This window comes from Populus trichocarpa, chromosome 3 (genome assembly GCF_000002775.5).
Source record: "Populus trichocarpa isolate Nisqually-1 chromosome 3, P.trichocarpa_v4.1, whole genome shotgun sequence".
Classification (NCBI taxonomy): domain Eukaryota; kingdom Viridiplantae; phylum Streptophyta; class Magnoliopsida; order Malpighiales; family Salicaceae; genus Populus; species Populus trichocarpa.
The window spans coordinates 20,823,938-20,837,860 of NC_037287.2; the positions used below are offsets into that span (position 1 = coordinate 20,823,938).

Here is a 13,923-nt window from a genome sequence, read left to right on the forward strand (position 1 = left end):
TGAGATTTGACTAATTTATTTTTATTAATTTTTCATGTTAAACCGTAACCATGTCAAAAGCTAGTGTTTTATTTAAAAAAAAAACACAAATCATTTTAATTTTTTTTTATTGACTTAGATTAATCTATTTAATTCATGACAGAAGTCTTATACCGGGTCGACTTTTATCGCGGGTTTGATAGTGATAAGGCACACTCGTTAATTGCTTGGATGTGACCTGTCCTCTATGAAGAATGGTTGGATTCTGCTGTCAATCTCATTCCAGCTACAACGAGAGGGTTTTTCTTGAGTCCTGTCTCTTTCATCTTTAATCTTACCCTGCCCCAATTCCTAGCAGAGGAGAGATTTTTTATAAAGCAATATGAGTATATACATGGATCGTTGGATCCTTCTCGATAAGCAGCCCCGCGATTTCCTTTCCCAGTTCTGAATCTGTCCAAACAACATGCAGAAAATAGTGTGTTTAACAAACTGGTACCCTCCCTAGTTCTGTATTGTTTTGGAAGAACATGATAAGCTTCTTTCAATCTTCCAGCAGATCGATCAAGCACGAGTAATGTTCAATGCTGGGTTTGATAATATTGTATGATCATCTGATTGTCAACCACTGTTAACAATCACATCACCCTCCATTCCGTTTCTCATCATATGTTCATGAACGGATTCCCCAGATCGAAGCTGCGCAGATCTTCAATAAGACACTACCATGCCAGTACTTAAAGTAGTTAAAGTTAGGTTAGTGTCTGTCTTCCATGTTCATCCTCCTAAAACGCTTCAAGCATTCTCTGCTATCACCTTTCAATCCATACCCTGCAGTCAAAGAATACCAGGCAACCACAGTTTTTCTTAGCAGCTGCTCAGAAACCACTTCAGCCATCTCCAAGCAACCACATGTCACATACATATCCACAAGTGCAGAGCCAACAAAAAACACAAACCCTTTTCCCACCATTTCCCTATGCATCCATTTTCCTCTTTTCAAATCCAAAAGCCCTGCACGCGAAGCAATAATAGCAGTCAATGTCACTGAGTTCGGCTCCAACCCATATTCCCTTGTCAGCTTTCCCATCATGATAATTACAAGAAATAACTGTATTCCAACTTTCCACATCTCTCTCAGGCATTTCAGCTTCCCAAAAAGAATTGCACTTCGCATATAAGCCCGCTAGGTAGCTAGCAGCAACAACACGAAACACAAAACCAGATTTTATCAACTGGGTATGCATAATGTTCCCATCACTAACTCTACCTATTCCACTACATGCCTATAAAAACCTTGGGCAGGTAAAACTACTGGCTTCAAATAGATTTTATTTTTTTTAAAAAAAAAATTAGCACTGTTGTTTTTTAAAAATTAGCAAAATAATACAGTTTTTTAAAAAATTATTAAATTAAAACACTTTTTATATGTCGAGATTAAAAAAACATGACATTCATGCCCTGACTTGATATTTAAAAAAAAACTATAAAATGAGCTGTATAAATTATAATAATAAAAAGATCTAAAAGCATATCAAAACTTCAATTACAACAATATTACTTGTATCATGAATTCTAAAAATATCTAAACACGACAGATGGCTCACACTGCCTTTAATTCATAGCAAGTAGGTGTTATTGTCTTCTTACACAAAAGAGGGAGTAATAATACGTTGTTGAAATAGAAAATCTATATGGCACTGACACTGCCCGCAACAACCACATCCTTTTTCAAGAATTATTTTTTTTTTGGAGTTTAATTCTTAAAAGTTATAGTTTGAGTCCCCCAAATTGTAAAGTTGTAGGTTTGTTGCATGGGCCCCAGAGGGACCACGCAATAAAACCACAGGTAAAGAGGGACCGCGCGTGCAAACTAATTTAATTTGTTGACGAGCTTCAAATTCAATGCCATAGTTATTGCACGACAATGACAATGGCGTTACAAGTTAAATTTTTTCTTGTTATGCTAGTGACCTGCTGCAATAAATTTTTTATTGTGTTATTTCTCCAAATAAATTTAGGCATTTTCCTAATTTAAAATAAAATCTGCTAAACAAATTTTTTAATTGTAATTTCATCATTTTAAATTACGTATCATGACTTTAACGAAGTTGATATTTCTTTCGATTTGTAATTTTTTTTTTCATATACACAAGGCAGAGAGATATTGCAGTGAAAAAATTAAATGTCAATTATTTGTAGTTAAAAACACAATAAAACAAACAAAATTAAGTATTTGTATCTGCATCTATTTTTTTGCTTTTATTTTAAAATTTTGGTTTTTTCATTTTAGTATTTAATTAGCATTAATAAATTTTTTTACAATTTTTTAATTTATATATTTGTTTATTCTATTTAATTTAGTATAAATAATATCTTTTTCTTCCCAATTTGAAAAAAAGCTATGATACTCGAAAATACTGATATCTTCTTCTCTTATTGGAAATTCTACCTGTCGGTGTGTATCACGAGTTAAAGCTTGTTTGTTTTTCAGATAATTTTTGTGATTATCATTTGAAAAAAATAAATTTTAAAAAATTTATTTTAGTTATAGTTTGTTGGATTTAGATACGTGTTTGATAAAAATTATAATTGAAATTTATGTGTTGTAAAAAAAACATGTATAAAATATTTTAATAATTTTTTTTAGCTTTTTTACAAATAGTTAAAAGAAGACCAGTAAAGAATATTTACGAAACTCAATTAAAAAAAACATGTAAAATTGATGCAAAAAACCTATATTTTAAACTCAATTTTAACAAACGCAGTCTCAGTAAAGAAAAAATTAAAAAATTGTGATCTTGATATGTGAATTCTGTAATACTTGTATATAAGCTCACAATTCACATCCTATGTTAACACACCACTTCTTTCTCTCCTCGACTTCATCTCTCTGATCTTTCAAAAGAAATGTCACAGAGGAAAGAGAGTATAGTGATGCTCCCATTCATGGCACAAGGCCATATCATACCTTTCTTAGCATTAGCCCTTCAACTAGATCAAACGAAGAAGTATACCATAACCTTTGTGAACACTTCTCTTAACATCAAGAAACTAAGACCATCAATCCCTACAAACTCTTCCATTCACCTTCTTGAAATACCTTTAGATAGCTCAGTCTATGGCCTGCCTCCAGGCACTGAAAACACTGACTCTATTCCTTACCATCTTATAGCCAACTTTCTCGAAGCATCTTTGTCTCTCAAACCTGCTTTCAGGAAAATCATTTCTGATCATGTTAAGGAACAAAAGGGCCATCCACCATTCTGTATAATCACAGACATGTTCTTTGGCTGGTGTGCAGAGATTGCACATGAGTTTGGTGCGTTTCATGCTATATTTAGTGGATGTGGAGGTTTTGGTTTCGCTTGTTACTACTCTCTGTGGTTAAATCTGCCTCATCAGAACAATCTCTCCGATGAATTCACTTTACCAGATTTCCCTGAAGCTTCTACAATTCATGTTACACAATTGGCAGAAAATCTGAAAGAGGCCAATGGCAGAGATCTCTTCAGTGTGTGTCTGCAGAACATGCTTCCTGAATGCACGAATGCTGATGGGATTTTGGTGAACACGGTGGAGGAGCTTGACAAAGTTGGGTTGGGATATTTTCGGCGTAAAACTGGGAAACCAGTTTGGCCAATTGGGCCAGTACTCCTCTCCAATAGGAGCCAAGATCAAGCTGCAATTACACCTGAGCTATGTAAACACTGGCTTGATACAAAACCTGCGGGCTCAGTTCTATACATATCATTTGGTTCACAGAACGTAATATCTGCATCCCAGATGATGGAATTGGCAATGGCATTGGAGGCTTGTGGCAAAAATTTTATCTGGGTTGTCAGGCCACCTATCGGCTTTGACATCAACATGGAATTCAAAGCAAAAGAGTGGTTGCCTGAAGGATTTGAAGAAAGAATGGAATATTCAAAAAGAGGGTTGTTAGTGCGCAAGTGGGCACCCCAGGTGGAAATCTTGTCTCACAAATCCGTATCAGCATTTTTGAGTCATTGTGGCTGGAACTCGGTTCTTGAATCTTTAAGCAATGGTGTGCCGTTGATTGGGTGGCCATTGGCAGCAGAACAGTTCTACAATGTCAAGCTCTTAGAAGAACATATTGGAGTTTGTTTGGAGGTGGCTAGAGGGAAAAGCTGTGAGGTTCGGCATGAAGATATAGTGAAAAAGATCATGCTGGTAATGGATGAGACGGAGAAGGGTAATGCAATGAGAAGGAAAGCTCGTGAGGTTAGGGATATGATTATTGATGCTGTTCAATATGAGAATGATCATAAGGGTTCCTCTGTCAAAGCCATGGATGAGTTCCTGGATGCTGCCTCGCTGATGCGAGAAGGGAAAAAATGGGCGGCCGATCGTGGGGTCTAAAGTCTACGCAGTAGAAAACGTCCTGTCTTGGCAACAACAATATCTTTCTGTATGAGTCGTCCTTGGATCGACATTACATGTGTGTTGATCTTCCTCCAATAATTACAAGTTCATTTTCTTTTCTAATTTAGAACGAGGAAAAGAATTAAGCTGGTTAAAATGTTTTTTAAAAAAGTCTCAACATAATACATAAAGGTGAAAATAACATTTAATTAAAGAAAATAGACGCACACAGTATAGTATAGGATAGTAACGAAAGAAAAGATAGGCAATATTTGGCTCTCACTGTTATTTTTTTTAAAATAATATAAATTATATTTTATGATATTATTTAATAATTTAAATTATTAGGTTAAGATAATTTTTTAATATAGTATCTGAGCCTTAATGATAAAAAAACTCATTACCTTTATTTATTTGATAAAAATTAATTATAATGCAATATAAATTTATATAAGTTTCAAACTTAAAAAATATTTAAAAAAATAATATAAATTATATTTTAAAATTTTATTTATTAACTTAAATTATTAAATAAAAACGATTCTTTGACTACCTACTCTACAAGCAACGAGAGCAGCGTTCCATATCAAAGGACAGGTACACCTCTTTCAAGAGCCAATCGGACCCGTGCCTCGTGTGAATCTCTTGGCATGAAGACTTCCTTTTGACTAGAAACTCGATACTTGAGCTCGTGGCTGACTTAGATAGTGTTTGGCTCTACGTTAGCTTCTGCTTTTTTTATCAAACGCAATAGCATGATGTTTGGTTATTTTCAGTAACTGTGTTTTGGCTATGGGACCCACGAAAATTTGGCATTTCACCTGCGGTTTTGGCAAGCAATTTTTTCCTGCTTTTCCTGCACTGTTCATGTTAATTGCACTATTCATTGAACAGTGCAATTAACATGAACAGTGTACAACAGTGTACATCGGTACACTGTTCATGCGAACAGTGCAAGAAATTGCACTGTTCACTTAAAAATAGTGAACAGTGCAATTTCTTGCACTGTTCACTTGCACTGAATTTGTTTTTTTTTTAGTGTGTGATAATTTTTTTAATATTTTTTTTAAATTAGTTTAGACTAAATTTTATACCTGATAATATTTTATCTAATTTTATTATACGCTAAAATAATTATGGAAACTGTAATTCTTATCAGATGTATTTCGTACATAATGGAATTGTAGATGCTTTCATGGAATAATAAAAAATATTTTATATTAAGTATGATTTATTTCATGATGTAATAGCAATAGTTAAATCCATAATATTTAAATTAAAAATTATCAATATTAATATATATTTTTTAAAATTATTTTATAACCTCAATTTTAAAAGCATTTTTAACCAAACACATTAAACTACTTTTTCTTCAACCTTAATTTCAACCACAGTTTTAACCAAACACCTATTTTTTCAAACCAACCTCAACTAAAAGTACTTTTTATAAAACAATTTTTTTCAAACCACAACCACAACAGCTACCGCAATACCAAATATACTCTTAGTGGAGGAACCAGAGAGCAAATTAAGGAGATACGGTTGTGAATTGTGATACTCTATATATTTTAACTATTTAGATGTTAAATTTAAATTTTATAAATTTTAAATTTATTAAAATTTATATGATTATTAATTTTAATATTTATAAAATTAATTAAAATGTACGTAAATTAACCTAAATATCTACGTTAATAATAATAATAATAATAATAAAAGAAGATATGGCTGTGCCAGAAGGAGATAATCCTTTGGAAGACCTGATTATTATTTGTAATTTATGCTTCTTCAAGCAATTATTTGGTAATTTAGAGTTAGGGTTGGGAAGTTAACGGTGATGGCTATCTTCTCTCTCTCTGTTTTTTTTTATAAAGTAAAGTTGTAATATTTAATATAATTTTTTTTAGTTATTAAATAAAAAATAATAACTAAAAAAATTGACTCTGGCTCGCTGTATTTTGTTTTTATGAAATGCAGAGACGTGTTTTAGAGAACGAGTATTTCTGTTCTTTTGAAAATCAAAGATAGAAAATTCTCAGTGTTGAAAGATCTTAGCTTTCCACTTTTATCTTCTTCTCTCCTAGCCCAGCCAACCTTCTCTCTCTCTCTAAAAATGCTCTTTCTCTCTCTTTTCTTTTATGTTCTCGTCACTTTCAGAGAAACTCACTCCAGGCCCTAGTTGACGGCCACGATTTTTCGGTGTATTACATGGTTAGATCTAACCATTGGTTAGAAAATTAATTAATTAATTTAATCAATGATTAAATTAATTAATTCAAGATCTAACCATTGATTACACGACACAGCATGCGGTTGTGATTGGCTTTCACCAACACGCCAAATCGCTTCCCTTAAATGCCCTAATTTACTGTGACCACTTGGGTAGTGTTGAAGATTGTTGCTACTCTTTAAAATATTTAAAATAATATATATGTTAAAATAATATTGGCTTTCACCAACTCCACGTGTCGGCCTTGTTTCTTTCTTCATTCTCAAGCTTCCGTGTTCACCCACTTACCCCTAATGTGGTATTATTTTATTTTACTGCAATGACAAAATATTATTATAAAACTAATTAATGATTAAATTAATTAATTAATTCAATGTTTGAAGAGTGAGAAAATAGCTGTTGCCCACGAATCACGATCAAAATGGAGAGGCCCCACTCCCCTTGAATTTCCCAAAGAGATGTCCTGACTGGCTACTGCCTAAAACCGGTCAAATTCATTACATTTCAATTCCCACGTTTCGTTATTTCTACATTTTAATAAATTATTATGGTATGAGAGACTAACTCATACAGTATATTTCCATTAAAAGAACATGTGGGACCCATGTGGAAGCAATAAAAAATCGTAAAATCAACGCGTAGGATTGTCATTAGCCAGGGGAACACACTTCATCAACCGTTGGATCTAAATCTGACGTGGATACCAACGAACAAGACCGAGCTGGCAGCACCGACCAAAAAAGAAAAGGCTTGGTTTTTCATGTTGATCAGCGAGCCATATCTTGACCGTTGATTCTCTCAATCCAACGGCTGGTATCAGTTGATCCGCGGGTGAGGAAACTCGAGTCACGGTCACGGAACTTACAAGAGGGAAGAGGGGGACACGGAAACAAGCACAATTAGCTGCCGGTATAGAAAGGGAGAAAGAGATGAATCATTCCCTCCCGTAGGTTGCAGCTAGTTTGTGACGTGTACTGGGTCCCAGTAGGAGAAGGAGGACCAGAATCTCTCACTCGGTAAAACAAGATACGCATTTTATTTCTTCTTCCTGTTCAAATAAAAAATCATCAGCATAGTTGCCTGTGCTTTAGCTCCGGCTTGATTTCCTACTGCTACTGTTGTTTCATGACACTGTAAACCTGATGACATGACATGCCATTGTTAACTACTGGAACAAGCTAAATAAAAAATCCAAACCTGTGAAAGAGACAGAGAGAAAGGAATGATTTTTGAACTTAATTACAGGAACGAGAGGGAATGGACTGATGGCACCAAACCCATAATACAAATTACCATAACAATGGAGATTGATGAAAACCTTGAGAGACCATCTCCAAATGCCATTATTATTATTATTATTATTATTATTATTTATCAAAATCATCCTCCTATATAGAGATTTTACATGGTGTAAATGGCATATTATGACATTTCAAAACCTGGGTTTTACCACCTATGGACTTTAATAACCTTAAAGGAGTACGAAATTTACTAATGAACAGCTGCTAGAGTAGGAAAGATGCAAGGGTAGAATTGTCAATAAATTTAAGCCATCATCGCAAGGATGATTCAGGACCAATTCGTAGGTTTAGAGTTGGCACTTGTCAAGACAGACATCCTAGTACGGGAATTGGCGGCGCGGAAACTGGACGCCACGTGGCATGATATGATGACCGATGAAAATTGCATCAGCAAGGTTATTTTCAAAGCAATTTTCCTGTGCTAATAGCACGACGCCTTCCATATAATTTTCATTAAGACTTTCATATAAAGATTTGCTATAAACTCTGATTTTTTATTATTATTTTTTAAATTAAATCTGATTTATATGAAATAGAAGTTAGCATTTGTGTTTCGACAGAGCTCAGAACGAACAAGGAAATGATTCAAGTCATCCTCCCGGCAGTGCCTTTCGCTTCCCACCATGTCCCTTCCCTCGGACCTTAATACAACCAAACCAGAAACAAGGAGGACTCACCATGTCTCTTTCCTCAAAATTTAAAGCAACCAAACCACACACAAGCAGGATTCAATATGCTGGCATGCGCTACAGATATCTTGCCAGCTCTAACAGTTCATTATTGTGGCCTTCCATGCAATGGTAACCCTGGAATCAAGTCCAACTACATATGCTTGAACTACTACACTTACATAGCTTTCACGGTTTGAAAAAAAGAAGTTTAGGAAAAGATAGAATTTATAACTTTCTCGTAATTAAAATTTCAAACGAATTTTCGATAGAACTCATGCAAGTATGCTATATATTGATTAATCAAACACTTTTAACACTAATTATGCTTTTCAATGTCAATCTGATCAATCATTATTTGCCTGCCTCTTTCAAGAGTGCCAGTAATTTGAATTTATTTGCTTTTCCATTCAAATACTCGTTGTTATTATCAGTTAAAGAAAATGACCCTAACCAACACAGTATAGCTGAAGCAAACACAGCTTCAGCTTATCAGTAGCAAAATATACAAAAATTTTCCCAATAGAATAATTCATCCAAAGGCGTAGCATAATAAGATAAAGAGAGATATAAAACAGGAGTAAAGAATATACAGGCATGGGAAAGGGAAGATGCAATTAGCATATCTGCTACTAAGAAGTGATCCTGATGGAAGGTAACAGCAATTTTGTTAATTGTCCCATCTAACAAAGAATCATTTACATTAAGTCCTCTATAGTTATTCTCATAGAGGAAAACTGTGCACGGCCATAAGAAAAGAAAGAAAGAAAAACTGCCTCCCCTCATTTTTCTTGTTAAAACATTGAGTTGTGATAATAATCAGGTGTATAACTTGCTGTGTTGAAATGCACATATAATACAACACCTGTATAGGCAGCACCTCTAATTGATAGAGGTGGTCCTTTAACCGGGTCGGAAATGGTTGCTACAGTTTTGGGCCTTCAAGCTGTCCCTGGATCAGAATACGATTGAGAAGACTTAGTTAAATGCAAGATAAATAAAATTTGGCCAGTAAATTAGAGATACAACACTTACAGTATAAAAGGATCCGCTTTCTGAAATTATGCACCAAAGCATTGGATCAAATCATCTTCAGGATCAACAAATAGGTTATCTAAAGAAAACGAACTCATTTCAAGGAATGGGCTGTTAATTGCAAAATCTGGCAAGTCAAATTCAAAATGCCTATCAACAGCTGTATCTTGCTCAGGGGGTAAAGTATCTTTGGCAAAATGATGTGGTTCTCCTCCGGTCAAGTCATTTCCATTTCCATTTCCATGCAAAGCTGGTATAAGGAATCTGTCATCCTCTGGCCTCACGTTCATTGCCATCTGAGAATGCTTTCCATCATGATTGGTCCCGTAATCAAGTGATGGATTATAGATATTACTATAAGTAGTCTCATGGTGCAGCTCTGAATTTTGGCCCAATGGATAGATGGCAGCCCCTCTGTCCACAAAAATTCTCTCCGTAGAATTGACATTGGTTGAGGGAACACCAGCATAGTAGTTAAAGTCAGATTGGGGTAGACTGGATTCACCCACAAGACCTTTCTCCATAGGCATTAAAGCTGAAGAGGTAAAATTCTCATGCTGAGTATTGTGCATCTGATATTCAATTGGCTGTAAATCAGTGTGGTTTATATCAGGCAAGGTATTTGTCTGCTCAACGCCCAAACATTCATCAACAGGTGGTTGGGACTGTTGATCAGCATGACTTGACTTCTCACGGGGCCTTTTTCTCCTTCGTCGCTTTTCCCCTAGCTCCTTGTCTTGGACAGGAATGGTAATATCATTTCTACTGCTTAATGGTTCCACATCCATTGGTTGATTTCTCCTATTATCTTTAGATGAAACAGAACCCACACCATCATCAACACCATCGACATCATAATCACTGTCACTGCTAATGGCAGGTTTCTTCTTTTGGCCACGTCCACCTTGAGGAGATTCGGTTACACCAGATGTTCCATTGTCAATGCTAGGTTGCTGAGTAAGAGATTCCTCTCGACTCAACACCCCTAGCCAGATTGCACTCTCCTTTGCGGTCATTTTATCCTGTAAGCATTTTGATTGACGGACATGCCTTCTAATTTTTGCAATATCAGGTGTCATGTGCTTTATTACAGCAGTTAATACACCAACTTTCCACATCTTCTTCAGATCATGTGGTTTCTTATAAGGAGGGCTCTGACCTAGGGATAGTCCTAATTTTACCCACCAATCTTCATTTCCCGTTGGCCACCAAGGCGGCGGAACTCCCTTCTCCAATGGGTACTTCCTTTGAGGGGGGTCACAGTGTTGCATCAAAGAAGACAAAAGTGACCCTAAAGTTGCATCTTGAAGATCTTGAAGAACACTTTGAGAGTTCCCATTTCTACTGTTTTCTGCCTCACCTATGGCCAAACATTCTGCTTCATACTTTGCTATGGCTGCTGGCCCATTCTTATCGAACTTCACTTTTTCTTTCCACCAAGCTCTTATGTTATCAGATGCACCACTTACAGGCTTACCCTTCTCAGGAATGATGCCATACACAAATCCACGTGCTTTGCAAACTTCCATTAGCTTCAACATATACTTAAGAATCCCATCTTGGGCTCTCGCCATTTTCTTCCTCCGAGCCTGATCAGTCGCCTGCTTAGGCTTTTGCTTCTCCGCAGCTTGTTGCGCTGCAAGCTTCTGTTTTTCTTTAATCCTTTTGAGTTTGACATGATCCTTCCACATTCGTCTCTCCAAAGCTTCTGCTTCAATTTCTTCATCACTGACATCTTTCTCTGCGATATTCCCACACCTTATATCATCAACTTCAATGTCCGAGCTGTACGACAAATCAGTCATCAAACATCAGGCAGTGCTCCAATGTTTTACCAAGAGAACCACTAAGAAATACACCAACCAAACTTTTGAACATCACTGTAGCATGTTAAAGTCTCAAAACAAAGATAAACTATTGTCAACTCATCTAAGAAAAATAATCATATTAGGCTAAGGCAAAGGTAAGGATTTGTCTTAAGCAATCCCAAATACCTAAAAATCTAATCCTCAACAGCTGGATTCTATTCCATACACAATTTCGTCTCTCAGGAACCAAACAAAAGGTAAGAAATCACAAAACTTAAAAATCATTATTATTCTGCCAAAAATCAGTCTTCCCTTTCCACTTTTTATAACATTATCATTCTGCCAAATACCAGCCTTCCCTTTCCACTTTGTAGTTTTTATACGACTCTATTTTGCATTCCCAAAACTACCCACTTCCCAAAACCATAAAAAACCTGAAACCAACTCAAATTTCCTGCATTTACAATCAAATCCAAGAGACCCCAAAAATCTAATTCAACCAAAAAAAGCCATCAATTAACACCACGAACGAAAATAAAAGATTTTGATGCGAAAAGCACAAAGATGATAACTTTGAAAAACTTACCAAATATCAGCCCCAATCTCTTCCAATTCACCCATCAAACTTGATCAAAAACCAAACTTTTAACCTCAAATAAACCAAACAAGCAAATAAACCAAACCTTTTACTTTCGGGGGTTAGAAAAGAAGACAGAGGAAGGGAGGGCGGAGTCCTACATGAGAGATAGATATGAACCCAGAAAAAGAAAAGCTGCAAAACGAAATGGACCCAATAAAGGGCGTTTTGTTGTGTATCTATTTAGATTTTAGAGAGAGAAGGAAAAGAGAGAGATGATGATGTTGATGATGATGTTTTGGAGTGGCAGCCTTAATATTTTCTCATTTTCTGAGGATTATTACCTGTATTTATATCCAATGAAGATTATTTTTTTCCATTGAAAATTAATTTTGAGCAATCTTTAATTTATTGGCTTTTTATGATTTTTTTTTATAATAGTAAAAGGCATAGTTTTAAAATCTAATTGCAAGTTTTATATCACAAGTTGAGAATCAATTCATTAAAAAAAATTAAAAACTATTATTTTAATTAAAAAAACCCAACAAGTTATTAATTGGATTTCACACAATTGACTAGATTAAATTATGAGGCAACTTGAATTTTTAATTAGATCAAGTTAGTATAATTTTTTTGTTTAATTCAGACCGGACTAAATTTTGGATTAATCTACCTAACAAATAGGCTCTAAATCCAAGTTTGATAACTACATTTTTGTTTTATAAAATTAAAGCTTAAAGGTTTTTTAAAAGTTTAGGAATTTTGAAATTCAGCATAAGAAAATATAATTAATTTTTGAAAATCCAAGAAAAATTAATTGATGAATTAAATTTCTTATACATATTTTTTTAAAATTTATGTTGAATTCATAGAAGAATGATATGTCCTATCCTTGTATCCCAGGCTAATGTTGTCTTCTAATGGAAAATATGGAAAGGCTTTTTTATGGTTTTGAGATATAATAAATTAATAAATTATTAGAAAAAGTTTTATTGTACTTACACTGTAACTAAAAGATATTTACCGAATAATTAAAAACAAAATCACATCCGATCCCATATAAAAATGATAAGAATTTCTCATTTATTTAAAAACATTCTCTCTCTTGTTTTTCACTTTTTTTGTATTTTTTTTTCGTGTTATAAGTATCCCATAGTTATAGCATGAGAATTTAAAAAAATTTCTGATTATTAGAATATGATTTTTCTTTCAATTAAGTTATATATATATTTCAAATAAAAAAATTATTTCCATACTTCTTTGGTATGTCTCAAGTGAATTGCGATGCTCAAGAGTAAAGACACTCACATTAGCTAGTAGTCATCCCCACATTAGATAATCTTATTTTCCCTTCGATATATGCTATGATAACACAAATCTCTTGTAATTGTTATAACAAAAATTAAATAAAGAAAATTACTGTAGATTAATAAAATTTTTATTATGAATTATAATAATAATTTTATTTTTTATTTTTTTAGTGTCTTGGTTTTGACTTAATTGCCGCAACCACGCTAGATTTAAGGTACTTAGATCAGGTATAAAAATGCCAGATTCACAAAAGTTTTGGATCTAACAATCATTCTAGACCCAAGCATTTTAAGTTTGATAACCACGCCAAACCTAAATGTTTTGGGTTTGACAAACATGTTTGGGTTTGACATGGTCGCAAGACCCAAAACTCTTAAAATATTTTCTATATTGTTAACATATTTTTTTTTTTAAAAAATTATTATTAATATGCCGTGGAGGTTAATATACTAATATAAACTAAATAGAAAAATCCCAGTTGAAATTTGAAGAGATTTCCTATTTTTGGCTAATGAGTTAATTAAGTTTTTTTTTCAAAACAATGTAATTCTTCTTTTAAAATGAAATAATATATATTTTGAATCGATCAAATTAATTTACTTTGTGATTTATATCTTGAACTAGACTG

The 13,923-nt window shown here is 34.1% G+C and overlaps 2 protein-coding genes across 3 annotated transcripts; one reads left to right on the top strand and one right to left on the bottom strand.

The window, feature by feature from the left end:
- Positions 1 to 2,821: 2,821 nt before the first annotated feature.
- LOC18097270 (UDP-glycosyltransferase 92A1) lies at positions 2,822 to 4,488 on the top strand. Its single transcript, XM_006386038.3, has one exon. The coding sequence runs from the start codon at positions 2,890 to 2,892 to the stop codon at positions 4,360 to 4,362; it is 1,473 nt and encodes a 490-aa protein (XP_006386100.1). The 5' UTR covers positions 2,822 to 2,889; the 3' UTR covers positions 4,363 to 4,488.
- Positions 4,489 to 9,095: 4,607 nt separating this feature from the next.
- On the bottom strand, positions 9,096 to 12,288 carry LOC18097269 (ETHYLENE INSENSITIVE 3-like 3 protein). Of its 2 annotated transcripts, none has more exons than XM_024598281.2 (3): positions 11,994 to 12,288; positions 9,600 to 11,384; positions 9,096 to 9,510 (listed from the first exon to the last, which is right to left on the bottom strand). In XM_024598281.2, exons 1-2 carry the CDS (start codon positions 12,026 to 12,028, stop codon positions 9,626 to 9,628), a joined length of 1,794 nt encoding a protein of 597 aa, XP_024454049.2. In that variant the 5' UTR covers positions 12,029 to 12,288; the 3' UTR covers positions 9,096 to 9,510; positions 9,600 to 9,625. The 2 variants fall into 2 exon arrangements, with proteins under 2 accessions (XP_024454049.2, XP_006386099.3); XM_006386037.3 differs by having other exon boundaries at positions 9,096 to 9,516.
- Between the last annotated feature and the right edge of the window lie 1,635 nt (positions 12,289 to 13,923).

What these genes read in the sequence shown, in the direction of transcription:
- LOC18097269 (XM_024598281.2), bottom strand. Translation starts at nt 12,028, where the DNA reads ATGGGTGAATTGGAAGAGATTGGGGCTGATATTTG. An exon ending in GAGATTGGGGCTGATATTTG is followed by an intron (nt 11,385 to 11,993) that starts GTAAGTTTTTCA and finishes TTTGTCGTACAG; the next exon opens with CTCGGACATTGAAGTTGATG.
- LOC18097270 (XM_006386038.3), top strand. Translation starts at nt 2,890, where the DNA reads ATGTCACAGAGGAAAGAGAGTATAGTGATGCTCCCATTCATGGCACAA.